The following is a 19,060-nucleotide window of genomic DNA, read 5'->3' as shown; positions in this document are numbered from 1 at the left end:
TTACCAAAGTTTTGAAAGCTTTTTTTTTTATTGAAAGAAGGGGGCAAACGAGCAAACGGGTCACCTGATGGAAAGCAACTTCCGTCGCCCATGGACACTCGCAGCATCAGAAGAGCTGCAGGTGCGTTGCCGGCCTTTTAAGAGGGAATAGGGTAATAGGGAAGGGTAGGGATGGGAAGGGAAGGGAATAGGGGAGGATAGGGAAGGGAATTGGGCCTCCGGTAAACTCACTCGCTCGGCGAAACACAGCGCAAGCGCTGTTTCACGCCGGTTTTCTGTGAGAACGTGGTATTAAATTCTATGCGTCGTTATTTTGAGTAGGTAAGGATAACTTATATTCCGCATATTTGCGAGTGGTATCTACAATGATAATTCATAATATTAATATTAAGATTATCCTATGACTAATTTCAAAAACTGCATGTATGGTCAACAATGAATTAAATTAAATTTAAAAATTTAATAAATTTTATTCTCTACGGGTGTGCAAGTAGTTATAAGTTTATTTATTTATTTATTTTATTTAAGTTTAATAGGCGCAAACAAAATATGAATTCAAAAATTTAATTTAACAAACCATGCACACTTGAGCTATCTTAAAACAAGTAGGTACACCTGATGATGATTTTTTCGAAACCGGTCGTGTATTTAACAATTTTGTAATAAATATATTAAAATAAAGTGGAATAAGTGCAAGAAAAGTGTATAATTATTTAATTTATCTTAAAACAAAACAATAATTTTAACACCTTGTTAAGTTTATGCTTTTAAATTTTGAGTTTTATAACAGATAATATTATAATCGTTTGACGGCGCTTAACTTTAGATAACTTAACAAGCGTTAATTAACCCTGAGCTGCCAATGGGGTAATATAAGCCCTCGCCTTCAAAGTGCGATTTCTTTTTTTCCTAGCTTTCGTTTTATATTGACTGAATTATATTTTGTATAATATTATATAGGCTCCCCAGTCCCCACACAGGCGCGTTATTAGCAGTCGAAAATATCGCATGCGTTATTGTGATATTTGTTTTCAGTACATTTTGTATTAGGATTTAGGAATTAGGATGGTCTGAAATCTGAATGTAGTTACACACTGCCGCGATAATAACGCTGCAATAGAAGTGATATCGCAATAACGCATGCGATAATATTATCGACCGATAATAACGCGCCTGTGTAGGGGAGGCTTAAATCTAGTACATAATATAATATTATGTAATTTCAAAATGTTAACACTACTTTTTTTAACTTCGTATACCTACTTACAATATGTTTGTAAACTCTTAAGTTGATATTATCCGTTTACAATAATTAACACAAGAAAATGCGTCAATAACGCCATTTTTGGTCAGCCGCTTAGAATGTTTGGTTCTGCGCCATATCGGTGAGTAAATATTTTAAGTTTGTATCATACACCTAAACGATTTTCATACTCGGCCATATTTGTCCAAAGCTGCTAGTTTTTGTCGCAGATTGAATATTAAAAAGATAAACTGTTATAGATAAAACATTAAGTACCAGTTTTTAGAGTCATTTAGAGCTTAGCTGTTTTTGCAAGAAATATTTAGCATAATGACCCCTTTTAATATTGTAAAAAAGTAAAGTTTAACCAAATCCATATTATGGCAATTGTTAAAATACAATTCGAAGGTTTTTAAATCCGAGACTTATCATATCTTTGAGTAAAGAGTTGAAGACGCAAGATACAACTTTTTGAAGGAACTTTTTTTTTATGTAAAATAACCTAATTAAAATAAGACATTCACATACGGCTTCAAGTAAGACTTGTTTTTATATTGTTAGTAGATAATCTAGTATTCCTATATCGATGTTGTGTGATTTATGTAATTTGCGTTGAATTACAGATACGTGTATTGGACACAACTTTGTATGGACATATTCATTGCTCGCGTCATGTGGTGTATGGACATTCTTCGTGTGTCACAGACAGTCTCATACATTTAAAAAGAGTATGACAGAGAAAGAAACAGTTTGAGAAATCAGTTAGTTCCAATTTAAATCATTATTTCTCCAGAGTGTAATGATGTAGGGTTGTTAATTATTTAACGATAACAGCCCTAGTAGACAAGTGGCAAGCGATTATCGTAAACGCTAATAAAATGTATGCGATTTGACATAAGTCATCGCTTCGCTATATAGCGAATACTAATGTCAAATCCCATACATTTTGTGGCGTTAGCGTTGGCGTTTACGCGTTGCCGTAAACAGCCTTTTTGCACCCTGTGCGAGCTTATAACTGCACCCTTGTTTTTTAACTGGCTTCCAAAAAGCAGAAGGTTATAATATGTTCGGCTGTAGATATTTTTTTACTACATTGGAAAACATCTCTGGGGCGCCGCGGGAAGTACTTATCGGGAGCAATTCGAAAGAATAAGAGTCTGCCTGGTCTGGCCATTCTTGCGCCCCCCCCCCCCCCCCCCCAGAGTCTACGCAGGCCCGGATCTACGTTTTAAAAAGGGGGGAGCAAAATCCCAATTTGCCGCCCTCCAAGCAAAAATAGGTAATTTTCATGGTCACATAGGTTTTAACCGCAGACCGAGTTCTACGGAACTTTGTTGAATTGAAGGGGTGGTGCCCTCATCTACGCCCTGTGCCTGGGCATCGCCTTATTTACGGCACTGCGTTTACGATATTCGCTTGCCGCTTGTCTAGGCCCTTTGTAGGCCCTCTGATTAATTATTAAGTATTACTAGATGACGTCCGTGACTCCGTTGCGCTGAAATTCGTTAATCGCGCGGGAACCGTACATTTTTCCGGGATAAAATGTATCCTATGTGCTTTCCCGGGACTTAAAGGATTTTGTTATGGAAATATCATATTAAATTTCAGCAAAATCGGCTCAGCGGTTTGAGAATGAACATTTTTAACGGAAATCTTTACATTTGTCTATGATCCGGCTCGAAGGACTATATCACAGCTGGTCAAGATATGCTTCAACAAGATAGGGATGTACCTGAATAGAATGTTTTCGTTGGCCCCCTGTTCTAAACGCCCCTAGCACTCGCCCCTACGATTACTTCACATCAGACATAACCCCTGTACCGGCTACATAAGGGTTATAATAAAAATACAGAGGCAAATTAACCCCGAACATACATCAACTGTCACGCTTGGCCGACTGCGCATAATATTCCAGAATTATCGTTACAGTTCAAAATATTGGCGTATCGCCCTTCATACGTACAATGTACTTGTGTACTTTCTGTCTAGGGCTCCAGTAAGGGCTCCAGCAATTATAATGCAGGAACGCGATTTAAGAAATATCAATAATCGAAGAAATTACGTTTTGCCGAAATAACTGATGTTATTGGTTCATTTTACTTTTAAAAACACTTTTTTAATACAATACTAACTAAACCTAATATTATATTCTTATAAAAAATTCTTATTTTGCCTTTGACAAAATAAGAACTATTTTTGTTAATACCTATGAAGAAGACAACATAAATTTATGACCTCTCATTACGATAAGAAAAAAACAATGGCAACTTATTTTGGTCAAGTTAGGATTTTTTCTCAATTTAGATCCAAATAAATGAAAATGGAGTGCTAGCGAATAACGACGTGGTCAACCATTTTATGTAAAACATTGCATTTAATTGAACTAAGATACCCGTTACTTGCAAATTAATGTCCTGACGAGAACAACAAGGTGTATTCCATGTCGCAGCTAAAGACTTCATTGTATCAACATGCAACATGCAATTTTGCTACTTAAAAAAATTGCATATGTGCAAATGCAGAGTTTAAACTACCAATAGGCCAAATATTACCAAAATCCGTTAATTAGTTCTGAAGTAAGAAACATACATATAAAGCTTCGCCTTTATAATATTGTTAATTATGGTTCTCAAATAGGACAGTACCAACTTTTGAGTTAAACCTTAGTTATAGGACAAAACTCAAGTGTATTGCATATTTAAATAAATATTTGTTTACTATAAGATTAAATATAGGTATAGTTGACAAACATTAACGAATGTAAGGAGATACGTGCATTAAATCATTTAACCCTACAACGCCTAACCACTCCCAAGCTCCTTAAAAAGAATAGTCGGTACAACCGCGCCTCCTGTACGCCATTTGTCATTAGACAGAAAACATTACTAAAATTCAATTTAACCCTTCGCCGCTGGGGGGTAATTAATAACTCAGTTTGAATCGGGAATTTGTGTGTGTAGTCAATGGTCATCAATATTAAAATACCTGAGCGTGGTTGGAACAAGTCGTGTGCTCACACGCCGCATACTAATACGTGTTTTATATTCCACTAAATGCGCATAGACGTCGTGCTGGTGAGGTATATCAGATCTAGTGCTTCCAATGTCCTTGCTCGTATATACATTTGACCCTTCGTCGGTTGTGGAATACTAATTGGATATGCTTTCTTTATGATTGGAATGTCCTATGGTTATGAGTTATGGGGGAGGATATTATAAGAACTGTTCGACATAAAACAATGGATAAATAGCAAAAAGTTTGTATCAACAATTGTGGCTTTATTTGACGGTTAATTCTTCTATTTAGAAGTAAAATTGTGATTCACAAAACCTTAAAAGCTCCGAAGATTTAATGTTGAATATTACATTGTTCAAAAGTTGAATATATGTTATATAAATATTATACATATATCAAGCGGGTTTAATGTTTATGGAAACAAGACAATAGTGGATGATAAACGATTGTACTAAAATCTAACCAATGGGTCTATGTGACCCTCCCGCGCGCTTCACCGGGTTGAAAGCGTTGCAACTTGCAACAATTTAGAATTTATATTTTTTGTAATATAAGTTATTATAAAGAAAAACTTAAAAAATATGTGAGAAAATTGAAAAATAAACGTGTGTACTGTGTAGGGCTTTTTCTTTGCAAGTTACAAACTTTTGCCACTGTTCACGAAAAAGCTTATTAAGCTTAGGAGCTTAGTCTAAATTTAAAATTAGTAAGAAAAATAATGTACTTTTTAATTAATTTTACAACAATAATGATTTCAATGTGTAGCTATAAAATGAATAATGATTGTATTAACATATTTTTCAAAATTCGAATTGCCCAACTTTCAAATTCGGAACGCCGCGGCGCCGGTACAAGTGGTAAGCTCGCGCTCAAAATTACTATGATAAAATATTTTTATAAAATATAAAACAATATGTTTCATGAACTAAATTCCTAATTGTCAAATATAAGTAATATCAATTAACGTCTTCATTTAATGACAATCTATTAATTAAATTGAAAGTTCCACCAACATCCTAATTGTCTCAGTCAAAACATTCCACTACCAAGTCGCACTACAATTAAACCAACAGCAACTAATGAAGAAGTAGCTCAATTATCATGCAGTTTCAACAATATATTTGTTAACGTGATCCTAATTGTGTGTTAAAATTATTTACTTAACGATACCACTCAAAGTTCCCTCACATACGATCATGTGAAAAATCTATGTAATACGGATTACAAAGAAAGAAAATAATGCAACTACGAGACTAGAATACACGGTGTAATTAAAAATGTAAAAACACGATGCCACTTCTCAGTTTATACGACAAGTTACACAAGTTCTAAAACTGTGAGAACCGAGGTATAATCCGGCCGAATCGAGTCGCACGTCAACACCGCGAGCTTCCCCACCTTTGCGCGCCACCTTTCCGCGGCGGCGTTATATTGGTGCGCTTTCATAAGCTCGATTGCACTAAAAATGTTTTGATATGAAACTTACCTTCGACCCCGTGGATCTGGGCGGCGAGGGTGGTCAGCACGAGGCAGAAGGAGAGCAATGTAATCCCATAATCCGGTATAAAGTTTCTGGACCACATCTTGTAACACAACATTCACACATGGATCACACACATTTGTTTTTCTCCTTTTGTCGTTTAAACACTTAAAATCATTCACTTCACGGTACCAATTGTAATAATACACACTTCATTTTGTTTATAACCTATTGTCACGTAAATAATGTTGATATTTGGATCATTTTAGCGGTAAAACACTTTCAAAAGTAACGTAAAGCCCGGTAGAAACATGCGCAGCCGCGTCCTGCTCGCATCTGACGGCTTTGTTCGTAAATACACAACGTACGGTAAATCAAAATGGCGGTCGGTACGTTAGTATGCGTGCGCGCATCCCTAGAACTGGTAAAACACAGCTTTTGAGCAACTTTGTTACACTTTTTAAATAGATATTAGATTATTAAAATTAGTTTTATATAGTAAGTTCAGTAAGAACCTTCCGTAGCTAGCAGATAATCGTGAGAACCGACGCACGCACACATATAAACCTACGCAAAGGAATGTTGATTCAATGGTGAAATCAAGCGATTCAACACCACTCGTTTGCGCCTGCGGAGAGCTTTCAAGCCATGTAGTTCAGTGATTGCGACAGAGATGGCGCTTTTCAAATGAGAAAATTTGAAAAGTGAGGAGAGCTTTTTAAGCTTTTCGATATTTAAAAGGATATTACTTTAATAATATATGAAAATTGGATACGGATATTAGAAATATTAAATTACTAGATGAATTTTGACGTTTTAATCAAAATTGTTAGTGAAATAATATTATATTTTAGACTATTGTCATAACACCTTAGAAACCTCAGTAAATTAGTTTGGTCGATATCGATTGTCGCTATGCTGCATATTTTAAACAGTCCACTTTGTATTTATTAAATAAAAACGTTATTTATTTATTGATTCACCAACAGAATCACATTTAACAAAAATACAAAATACAGCACAGATTTTTTATGGATGAAATGTGTACCAATGAAAGGTGAAATACAACAAGCTTTGCGACAGTATGCTAATATTAAGCATACTGAAAAATCATTATCATGGCTTTGTGCTATCAAAAACATCCCTTTGAGATCGAATCGGAGGACCGCCTGACCAGCATCAACACAAAAATATTTGAAATCAAAAAGAAAATACAGTTGTCAGGTACATAAACAAAATGCTACTATAATTATTAGGATTTTTCATATAAATTCTCTGAACAAAGGACATAATTGCACACAATAAGTTGACCAAAGAATATTGTTAAAAAAATAAAAACTTTTGTTCGTGATTGTCCTTTTATTTTGATTTGTTTTTTTTTTTAATATTTTTATGTGGCATTGGCAAAGACAATAACACTGCCCAACTGCCTACAATTTTATGCCGCAATAAATGAGCTAACGAATCACCTGATCACAGAGGGCCAAAGGAAGTCCCAGTACGAGGAAAATGAGGCTGAACGCAAGCGGAATGTGGACCTGATAGCCACCTTGAAGAAGGAGATCAAACTGCGGCTGGAGGAGCTGGCACAGGCCAGAGCCGTAGTGGATGAAGCTCAGGTCAAGAAGTACATCAGCGAAGTCTGTCCCATTGGAGATAAGACTGCTGACCAGGTGAGAATTGAGATAAGCATTTTTAGAAAAGGAGATTTTAGTTTCCATTCCTCAGTGCGAATGTAAAAATATTTATTATTTTTCTATTATTTCTACTCATCCACTATCCATCAGTTGCAAATGTCAGAGAGGCTTAATAAAAAGTTCGATTGACCTTATTTGCTAATTTTGGGTGAATGATAATTGATAGTCACAGTACAATCTTCAGTGTTGGAGAGCCATACTTCGGCACAAATGTGCCGGCTCAACAGGATCAAGTCACGGTGTCACAGAAAACCGGCGTGAAATATCCCCTTAGCATCAGGTGATCCAGTGCTCATTTCCTGGATAACTCCATTTGCAAAAATAAAAAATAAATTGATTTTTTTAATAAAATAAGGGGGCAAACGCGCAAATGAGTCACCTGATGGAAAACTTGGTCTTTTCCATCAGGTGCCTACAACTCTACAAGGCTCAAGTATGACCTCATATGGAATATATTATATTTGTTCTCATCTCTGGGCAGGGGCGCCAAAATACCAACTTCTCCCTCTGGATCGTATCCAACGAACGGCCGCTCGAATTGTTGACTGCCATAGTGTTTCAAACAGCTTGGACCCCTTGGAATTACACCGAGATGTAGTTTAACTCTGCATCCTCTATTGGTTGTATCATGGGGAGTGCTCTGAGGAATTGTTCGGAATTATACCACCTGCAACTTTTCGCCATCGTCCCACGCGAAAAATATACCATCCTCATCACCTTGATGAGTGGCAGTCTTCCACCGTGCGTTTCTCGCGTAACTTTCTGCCGCGCACTGTAAAACTCTGGAACGAACTGTCACCATCAGCAGTATTTCCGGACCTATACGACCTGCAAACCTTCAAGAATTATTCCCTCTTAAAAGGCCGGCAACTCTTCTGATGTTGCGAGTGTCCGTGGGCGACGGTAGTTGCTTTCCATCAGGTGACCCGTTTGCTCGTTTACCCATGGACACTTGCAAGTCGCAACAGTGTCAGCAAAATATGTCTACTCTAGGTAATCCACAATCTAGACCTGAAAGTGATAGAACAGCGGAAGTCGCTGGACCTACTGAAGTACGAGAAGGGCAGCAAGAGGAAGCGGCTCAAGGAGTTGGAGACGGAGTACGAGAGGCTGCTCATAGAGAGCACCAGGAGCGACCTCGTCAAGTCCAAGATAACCACCAGGGCTAGAAAGGTACAGCACATATTTTGTCCGAGATCATCCCCAGGACTAGGAAGGTATAGGCCAACTCTAAAGATAATCAAAGACATTAATCATTAGTTAACTTTAATTTAATGAAGAGTTTGATAGTGAATAGGGTTAAAGGCACAAGTTCGAAGTCGGCTACATGAAGCGGCAGCAGACGACGTGTCGTCGCGACGCTACTGGTTTCTATGTATTTCTAATGAATATGTCGCTAGCTGCGGAGGGTATTTCATAGAAATACATACAAACCAATAGTGTCGCTGCGACATGTCGTCTGCGGTTGCTTCATGTCGCCCGCCGCCAACCGCAGACCGGCACCTTAATATGACAAAATCATAATTAAAGTCAAATAAGAAATTAAAGCAATCACCACACTGGCGGTTTCTGAGTGGAGCGATTGCTCGCTCTAGTTTTGCCGGGTGATCTAAACATTGTGCACGGTCTATACAAATATTTGATGACATTTTGCAGAACGTATCGCACTTGGAAAACGAGATCCACAAAGTGCTCATCCAGTGGACGGAGGCGGAGCTGGTCAAGAAAAAGTATTCCTCCATCAGGTAAATTATAATACTCCTTTACGCTCAAACCTTTGATTTGAATAATATAAACGGCCAAGTGCGAGTCGGACTCGCGCACGAAGGGTTCCGTACCGTCCGCGTCATAGAGCAAAAATAGGCCAAAATTCAAAAATTGTGATTTTTGTATGGGAGCCGCCCTTAAATTTTTATTTTATTATTAACTATTATTAATTATTGAAGTAGACATAATATATTTAAGATCTTCGTGTAAATATCAAGTGCCTGCCTGCTGCCATTATTGGTATAGAGCAAAAAATGCCAAAAAAATCAAGCTTGTTGTATGGGAGCCCCCCTTAAATATTGGATTTATTTTGTTTTTAGTATTTGTTGTTATAGCGGCAACAGAAATATGTAATCTGTGAAAATTTCAATATCTATCTATAGTCTATCCGACTGTATGTGGAGACAGACAGTCGGATAGACAGACATCGAAGTCTTAGTAATAGGGTTTTTACCCTTTAGGTACGGAACCCTAATAAGGAACCTACGAAGTACGAACATATCTCTTGAGTTCCAGGATAATTTTTATCGCGGTGGAAATTTCTCGATAAAGTCCGTGCAATCCACGAAGACGCGCCCCACCACTTTTTGGGTGAGCATTTTTCCCTTTGACCATGACGCTTTTTCTTAATTGGTCTATTTATTGTAGTGTAAGCGTGAACTCATAGTTAATAATTAGTGTGTACCGATAACACTCAAACATTGGCGAAAGCTTGCACACATAAACTATATAAACGATTAGGAGTAGTAGGCGCGTCTTCGTGGATTCGCGGACTATACTTAGGTACCTATAAGTCGCTGCGTCATGTCGAAGTTGCGTTCAACATTTTGTTATATTTTCAGGCAAGCGCTCATAGAAGATTCAGTGAAGTTCGAAAGCTCGCTGGCGAGAGTCGAAGAGCTCATCGACAAACAAAAAGAGGAAATAAAGAAACTTGAGGTAAAAATTATCTCGGCCAATCTGATGTCTCGCCACTACACATACGTACATACACACATCACACCAAACTGACTCTTTCTTCAGCTTACTAGAAGCAGAGAATTTTCTCTATGCTGTATGTTTGTTATAAAGGTAGCCTAAGGGCCTGTTTCACGACTTCCTGATAAATTGCCGGATAGGCTATCATGTCCAACTTATTTGACAGATTATCCATACTCTATCTGTCATGTTAAGTGGTGGATAGCCTATCCGGCCCTTACGCCTCTAGTACACCGACGCTGCGAACTGCGAAACAGCGGCGAACCCATTTAGGGCCTGTTTCACCACTTCCTGATAAGTTCCGAATATGCTATCCACCACTTAACTTGACAGATAGAGCATGGAGAATCTGTCAAAAAAGTTGTAGACAGCCTATCCGGCACTTTATCACGAAGTGGTGAAACTTACTGTCTCATCCGCCACACTACAATGGCTTATATTGCATCTCGCTCTATTCCTGTTTCGCAGATTTTTCGCGTTCGGTTCGCCGCTGTTTCGCAGTTCGCTGCGTCGGTGGACTAGAGGCGTTAATGTGTATAATCACATGTTTATTATCAATAATAATCAACGGGACACTGACCTATCCTCTGTCAGCGCGTTCGCGAGGAAGCAGCAGACATGCGTGTCCGCGCGAGCGCCGCCGCCGCACTGGAGTCAGCTCGGGCTCACGACGCCGAGCATTCGCGGGCGACGGAGCGGGCTTACTTCACGCAGCGGTTTGACCAGCGACGACAGGAGCTCGAGAGGCTGGAGAAGAGGATCTTCCCCCCGCCAGGTGAGGGGTCTGCACAGTTTTGTGGAACTGACGCTCGAGAGAGAATAATATATGACTGTTTCTGGAACTGACTGTTTCTGAAAGTCACACAGTGGAGAACTGATTGTCTCTAAAACTGACAGATGATCGATCAAAGACGACGAGAGTTGTACCAACCTGCTTACCATGATTCATGAGTTATATCCATAATAGTTTAGTTAGCCGACAACGATTTAATTACACGTAGTACAGCATTAAACTTTTGGTTAATTCCAACATGGAGAACTATTTGAAGAAACATTATTAGAGCTCAACAAAAGTAATAATAATAATAGCTCCCACACCGGTTTCGGTGACGGTGGCCGGTTTCATTGAAACCAGGCCAGCTACGCAGGAGTAATTTTATAGTGCCCAAGTGTGTGCACAGTACACAAGGGCACTCTCTATTCCTTTACTCTCATAACCCAGTGGGACGGACGACCGACACGACTGGCGAGAGATCAGGCGCAGAACCGACTTTTTACATGCCCATCCGACGCATGGATCATCTTACTTGTCAGACAATCAGGTGATCAGCCTGCATTGTCCTAACCAAACTTGGAAATAACATGTTTCCAACGCGGGAATCGAACCCACGACCTCCGAGCCAAGAGCCGCGCTCTATACCACTAGACCACGGAGGCGTCAACAAAAGTAATAACTTATCGTCATGTTTTTCTATTTCAGCGCGAGCGGTTCGTCAGGAGTCGACGCGGTCTACAGAGGGCGAGGCAACGACGGAGGAGGGGACCGCCATAGCGCAGATGGAGGACGTCTTCCAGAGGCTGATGAAACTTACTGGTATAGTGATATGAATTGAAAATTTCTTTTGCATCCAATTCTCTAACTGTTCCGTTGTTCTGTTGTTTGTACATTCAATTTATTGGCAATTTCGAGGCTAATAGATTCGTCCTCTTTATACCATGAGACGTTCAATCGATCCACCCGAAGCGTGCTTAAAATCGTCTTTAATTGCCCAAGTAATTAAGTATGTTTGTGAATGATGCAAAGTAGCGATGCATGGATACATTGTTTCTTCACGAAATTGACGATGTTTTGTGGTTATTATAGCTTTCTACTAACGCAGCAGTAAATTTGTAAAGCTGTTCCACCTAACATTAACTATAGGCCACTTACCCATCTGCTATCGTACTATACGTCATACGTACGTACATACGACCATCATACGTGGGAGAGCCATGCTTCGGCACGAATGGGCCGGCTCGACCGGAGAAATACCACGTTCTCACAGAAAACCGGCGTGAAACAGCGCTTGCGCTGTGTTTCGCCGAGTGAGTGAGTTTACCGGAGGCCCAATCCCCTACCCTATTCCCTTCCCTACCCTCCCCTATTCCCTTCCCTTCCCATCCCTACCCTCCCCTATTACCCTATTCCCTCTTAAAAGGATGGCAACGCACCTGCAGCTCTTCTGATGCTGCAGGTGCGTTGTGCGTTGGCGGCGGGACGTTGTCCATGGGCGACGGAAGTTGCTTTCCATCAGGTGATCCGTTTGCTCGTTTGTCCCCTTATTTCATTAAAAAAAACCTACTCACGTCCAGGAGTAACGGACCCCGAAGAGGTATTCGACCGTTTCCGTGGTCAGCGCGAGACGAGCCGCCGGCTGGGGTACCTGCAGCAGACCATCGAGCACGACAAGCTGCAGCTGGAGCAGACGCAGACCACGCTCATGGCGGAGCTCGAGGGGTACAAGTTCGCCAGCGTCAAGGACGAGGACGAGTGAGTACTGCTCTGTAGCCTGCATCGCGCTATCGGAGTTTGCCGAGCCTGTAGTAGAACACAAGCTGCAGCTGGAGCAGACGCAGACCACGCTCATGGCGGAGCTCGAGGGGTACGAGTTCGCCAGCGTTGACGCTGAGGCTTGAGGACGAGGACGAGTGAGTACTGCGCTGTAGCCTGCATCGCGCTATCGGAGTTTGCCGAGCCTGCAGTAGAACACAAGCTGCAGCTGGAGCAGACGCAGACCACGCTCATGGCGGAGCTCGAGGGGTACAAGTTCGCTAGCGTCAAGGATAAGGACGACTTAGTGATGCCCTGCCAATACCCATTTTTTAGGCATTGCAGGCCTACCACCCATCCCCACCACTGCAACCACAGTAACTAGACTCCAGAGTGCTTTGTCAAATTGCATTCGCTACTTTCGATAGCTCACTTATGGATTGGACATAACTCATCGCAAGCGCTATGACACTACAGCGACTTACATTTTTAACCCCCGACAAAAAAGAGGGGTGTTATAAGTTTGACGTGTCTGTCTGTCTGTCTGTCTGTTTGTCTGTCTGTTTGTCTGTGTGTGTATCTGTCCGTGGCATCGTAGAATCCAAACGGATGGACCGATTTTGATCTAGTTTTTTTTTTTTGAAAGCTGACATGATCGAGAGTGTTCTTAGCTATAATTCATCATCATCAGCCTGCTCAGTGCTGGACAATCAGGGTTTATCTGGTTCATGAATGGCCGTTTGCAACTTTGTATTCGTTTGATGGGTTTTATATTTCATTCTAGTTCGTGGCATTTGTGAATATACAATATACGTATGCACACATTAATGGAAAGTTGACCTGATGCTGCAGTATCACCTGGTAATCAATAGGATATCCAACTCCTCGCCAACTTAGAGCAGAGGTTTCGTGTTTGGGCTCATTTTAATTGCGACAACCAGTAAGAAGTAGATAGACAGTAAATATTTACATACTGCTGCTGCAGCATCACCTGGATTCTATAGGAACCGAGCTTCGTATAAACCCAAAGTGGAGGTTTCATGTTTGGGCTCATATCGGCCTCATCGAAAAGGACATTGATAGATGGTAATCATGAGAATATGATTATGTTGATAGCAATTATTCTGCACTATAACCAACACAAGTTTAAAAAGCATGAAATAAAATTAAATTAAGAAATTAAAAAAAAACCCCGCCAAGAAACTTTAAAAAGTAATGAAATAATATTTACTGCCTTTAAGTTAAAATAATTCCTAACTTGTGTAAAGTAATATTTTAGTCCATAATTGTTGTCAAGGTGTGTCGGGGGACCGCTAATGTAGATGTTTGATTTGAGATTTCTCATAACATTATAGTTTAAGGATCAGTTCACAGCAAACCGAATGGAGATAATCAGCGACTTGGCGGTTGTAGGTTGTAGTTTACTTGCCGGTCCCCCGACACTCTCAGGGAGCCCACGGGCTAAAGCTGTCTTCGGGTTTCGTGAGAACCAGTAATAGATGATGTAAAATAACTATAAAGGATTTGATTTAAAACTGCCAAATGTTTACAGAGGCCAAGACAAAATACAAGAGATGAAAGACGAGATAGTGCAGCGTGAGCAGCAGCAGGTCGAGCTGGAGAACTGTCTCCAGCAGCTCGACAGCTTCCTGATGGAGATAGCCAAGCTGCTGTACGACTTGTGCAAGATTTTGGATGTACGTTTTTTTTATATAATATTAGGAGGCGAACGAGCAAACGGGTCACCCGTCACCTAATGGAAAGCAACTACGCCGATGGTGGATGTACACTTGCAATATCAGAAGAGTTGCAGGTGCGTTGACGGCTTTTAAAGAAGAAGTTACTTTGCAGAAAGGTTATGATCTTTTCATGATCGATACTGGCTGTTGACTGTTATTAGGTATTTTGCCTTCGGCTCTTAGTACAGTTAATGAAGGCAAAAATCAGGCACAACCTCCGATTTCGTTGAACCTCCATCGATTTGGATGAAATTTTGGAATTGAGTATGTTTTACCCTCTACTTCAAAAGTGACATACGCTCGTATTGCGCTTTTTGCATTTTAGGGGTGAAATTCACCCCTTTTTCAAAAAGGAGGAAACATGCAGATCTAACCATTCTGGCTTTAGTGATTGTGTTTAATTAGATAAAATATCTCAACGTTTTTTCAATATTTTTATGCCTGATTTATGATTCTAATAAATTTTAAACCCTTTTAACAACCACCCCTTATATGAAAAACTATGAAAAAATATTTTTTTGTATTTCTGAGTTTCTGAATATTACATACTTACAGGGTTTTACAAACTACTCTCTCGATGCAAAATCACTGCAAAACTATTGGTTAAAAAACTTCAGCCTATTAAATTGTTGTACACGAGAGAAGTAAAATCTTATTTAATAAGTATTAATTATTAAATTAAATTAAATTTTACAAATTCCCATACAAATAAACACAATTTTCAGCCTATTTTTTGCTCTATTGTTGTACGGAACCCTTCGTGCGCCAGTCTAACTTACACTTGGCCGATTTTTTATTTTTGGATTGTCTATTGTTTTCCCACTGATCTGAAATTAATAGCAGGTTATCCCCTTTCTATCGAATCTCACTAACCTAGTGGGGATTTTGAGAGTAAAGGAAGAGAGAAGGCTCTAGTAGTACTGCGCACACACTTGAGCACTGTAAAATTATTCCTGCCTATCACCAAAACCGGAGGTATTTTAATTGTTATAATTTAGAAAATATACTAAAATATTCAATACCCCACGTCACCCTCGAAAGCCCCCACCACTTTTTCCAGTAAATGTTTACCATTTTTTTCACTTTTTCCGCAATGAAAAGACACATACACGTAACCATACATGACGTGTATTTAGTTTAGTAACTATTGACACGTTTTCCTACAATTTAAGAATACCAAATCTCTGAAAAATATTTGAAGCAAATATTTTTCAAAAAATAATTTATTTGTTTTATTACCAGCTCCCTTAATTTTTTAGTTACCAGGTTCATTTAAAAAACAATTTAAAAGTAATTTCAAGAGCTTTGAGATCATGCTAAGAAACCCTTTTTAAAGCCCTTAATTTTTAAAATAAAAAGGGTTAATAAGTGCTGGTTAGGTGGTTATCGCAGTAAAAGTTAGGCTCTATACGTCTCTATCTTGGCTATTTTTCATCCTACAAAAATAAGAAGGAAACTAAAAGCTTTTTAGGAAACGAACTCAAATTTTGTTCTTTATGTTTTTTTACGAATATCCAATATTTTAAAAGTTATATCCAAAAGAAAATGAAATTTACGAAAATTTTAAAATTTTAAATTTTATGAAATCATCTTTTTTTTTCAAAAGTAAGCAGTCTAAAGCAGGTAAATTTTTTGAGGGCATAACTTATGCTAAAATAAAGAAAAGCCTTTAGAGATAACCATAAATTTGAGATATTGTAGAAATGGTGAACGTTTTATTTTTCGTTTTTTCCAAAAAAATTCGAAAGTGTCATCTTATTTTTATCATAACATATTAATCAATTTTAATGCTATTAACTTTTTATAGTACTCAATAGAAAGGTAATTTTAAGTACTTTAAAAAGTGTTCCAGAAGTATATGTCATAAAATGCATCAATTTTCCGTTATTTGTGTATGAATGTTTAGTTTAAAGTACTCGCCGAAAAAAGGTATACATATAATCACCTTTATTTCACTTTTAATTAAAATTAGAAGGTTATTGAAATTAGGCATTTATTTGTTATTTTATTGACTTTAATTTAGGTTTTAACACATTTTTCGTAAAAACGTATAGTTTTTTAGTTATTCATGAAAAACCGTTTTAAAACATGTAGTTTTATCTCGAAAAATCACAATCTTTGATCTTTAATTACTCAGAAAGTATTAATATTATATTCCAAAAATTTTATTAAACAAATTTTGCTTAAAATTTGTCTATCTATCGATTTTTGCGGATTTTTTTATTTAAAAATATTTCACCCCCGAGAAGGGTTGGAATTCACCCCCAGGGCAAAAGCGCAAGTTGGCACTATGCCACTTTTGTTTCTTAGGGTATCCCCCACCTACTCACCAAATTTCATGAAAATCGATGGAGGTTCAACGAAATCGGAGGTGAAAACCTTCAGTGACTCCGCTATCTGCTCGCAAGTTATAAAAATTTCGATCTCGTATACAATGTGTAACAAAAATAAGTGATAATACTTTAGGGTGGGTACGTGTTCCTTGTAGAGAGTTCACTGTGAAAGTAGCAGCGCTGAAAGACGAATTTTTTTTTCACTTTTGTATGGGCAAGGGCACGAGCGTCACGAGTTTCCCCATACAATATTTATACAGGTATAAATAAATTATCATCATCCTTACCGCTCACATTCAAAGACATATTTTAATGATTCAGTACTTACTTAACTTTTTCTCTCAAACTTTTCATTACATTTCTGGGTGCGATTGGAATTTTGAAAATTCTTATATTTGGAAAATAGCTCGCGTTTCTATTTCCACTCCCGGACCCAGTTTTACCTTAGGTACCATAGTATAAATTACAGTAAAATTATTATTTTTGTATTTAAACTACATACTAGTAAACTATTAATACACATTTAAACATTTTAAATTCAATGTTATATTTTTTCTTTAAATATAAAATTACTTATTGTTAAAAATCTGAAAATATTTTTCTTGTAATTTTTTCAATCCACGCCATCAAAAATAGGAAAAATTATATAACCTTTTTATCATTAAACTTTCTGTGGATCAATAAATCCTTGTCAGGTGATCCCGGAGCCGTCTATCCCAGAATGGAATGCTCGAGGCAGCTCGGAGAAGCTGCTGCAAGTGCTGTCAGCGAGGTATGGTCGAGCGACGGCGCGCGCTGATGCCATCACCGAGAAACAAGCTGACGTGAAGCCTGATACCGCTGTGGTGTTGCCATCTAACGTGAGATTTACAAAATTACTAGCATTATTTGCGAGGGAATGCGAGGGAAAGCGCGTAGGAGGGAAGGTGTCACCAAATCGAAACTTGTAAAGTCTAAACTGTAGATTTGATTTTTTACTTCATAATTTCTGCCACCAATAAAATTCCTTCACTTAACTGTAGTGTTGATCCCATATTGATCCATTAAGGGTGGGTTGCACCAACTTACTTTAACTATAACTGTAACTTTAACCATAACTACAATACAAAATGTCAAATCTTTGGTTAAAGTAAAAAATGGACGCCATATTTAACTATAATCTTGAGCTCGACAAGGCTTTAAATGAACGTGGCGAAAAAAGGATCTAACGCAGTCATATCATACAAAAACGCCATTTTTGACAGTTCTCCTTTACCAGCAGCGCTCTCGCCCACGTTCATTTATAGCCTAGTCGGACCAGCTGTCTTCTGTCAAATTCTGTGGTCAAAGTTAAGAGTAAAGTTAACCATAACTTTTAACGTTAACCACGCATCTGGTGCGACCCACCCTAAAACGAATCAATTTACTTTTGAAATATTCAAATTAGATCACTGCTAAAATATTTGTTTGTTTCACCATAGTCATATAATCAATATTCTATCAATATCAGACAACAAGCGGTGCACCGTCCGTGGCGGGTGCGAGCGCGCACAGCAGCCACAAGGAGTCGGACAAGATCGTGCCCACCTACAGGGACCTCGTCGACAGGGAACCCGTGAGGGCGCCGCGTGAGTTGTTCTTGTAAATGAGCCTACGAATAACCTGATGTTGATAAGTGATAACCATGAAGCTATTAAATGGTGTCGATGAACGCGCTAGGCATTCAAATAAAACAGCTGATTTAACAGCATATACGCTAGAATTTATACAACTGCAGACTGCGACAGATACACTGTCATTTGGCTATAGTCATTTTGATGATATCATAATAATTATGATATAAACAATATTATAACGCCTCCTTGATCCCGTGGTTTGGAGCGTGGTTCTTGACTCGAAGGTCGCAGGTTTGATTCCCGCGTTGAAAACGTATTATTTCCGAGCGTGCTCTTGTATACTGCGCACACACATGGGCACTATAAAAGTTTATCTAGTTTCAATGAAACCGGCCACCGTCACCGATACCGGTGCGGGGAATTGTTATAATCATTTTAAGCAAAATGCGAGTGACATTTAACTATATTTTCAGCGTCTGATGAGGAAGAGGATATTCCCTCCCGATGCTACCTCAAGCGGCAGGCGCAGCTCATCCTGGACACCAAGTGCCGACGGAAAGGGTTCCGTACACCCTACCAGAGGAAATAGAACTACCCTACACATTAATATTTGTGCAACTACCCTAATATTGCAAATATTTAAATATTTTAAGTACTTAATAATAATATGTTTAGACTTTGTA

The 19,060-nt window shown here is 38.7% G+C and overlaps 2 protein-coding genes across 5 annotated transcripts in view; one reads left to right on the top strand and one right to left on the bottom strand.

Annotated features, from left to right (window-relative positions):
- Positions 1–6,065, bottom strand: part of LOC121729953 (neurogenic locus Notch protein) — a 117,762-nt gene extending 111,697 nt beyond the window's left edge. For all 4 annotated transcript variants that reach the window (XM_042118699.1, XM_042118700.1, XM_042118702.1 and 1 more), the window contains exon 1: positions 5,745–6,065. In XM_042118699.1, coding sequence (XP_041974633.1) covers positions 5,745–5,856 — 112 coding nt within the window. In that variant the 5' untranslated portion in view covers positions 5,857–6,065. The remainder of the gene's footprint in view (positions 1–5,744) is intronic.
- Positions 6,066–6,856: 791 nt separating this feature from the next.
- Positions 6,857–18,966, top strand: LOC121729958 (golgin subfamily A member 5). Its single transcript, XM_042118721.1, has 12 exons — positions 6,857–6,962; positions 7,218–7,411; positions 8,429–8,608; positions 9,092–9,180; positions 10,045–10,141; positions 10,775–10,955; positions 11,661–11,774; positions 12,533–12,710; positions 14,263–14,407; positions 17,478–17,642; positions 18,272–18,389; positions 18,851–18,966. The coding sequence occupies exons 1-12, from the start codon at positions 6,857–6,859 to the stop codon at positions 18,964–18,966; spliced, it is 1,683 nt and encodes a 560-aa protein (XP_041974655.1).
- The last annotated feature ends 94 nt before the right edge of the window (positions 18,967–19,060 follow it).

Source organism: Aricia agestis, chromosome 8 (genome assembly GCF_905147365.1).
Source record: "Aricia agestis chromosome 8, ilAriAges1.1, whole genome shotgun sequence".
Lineage (NCBI taxonomy): Eukaryota > Metazoa > Arthropoda > Insecta > Lepidoptera > Lycaenidae > Aricia > Aricia agestis.
This window is presented reverse-complemented; position numbering and strand designations above follow the sequence as displayed.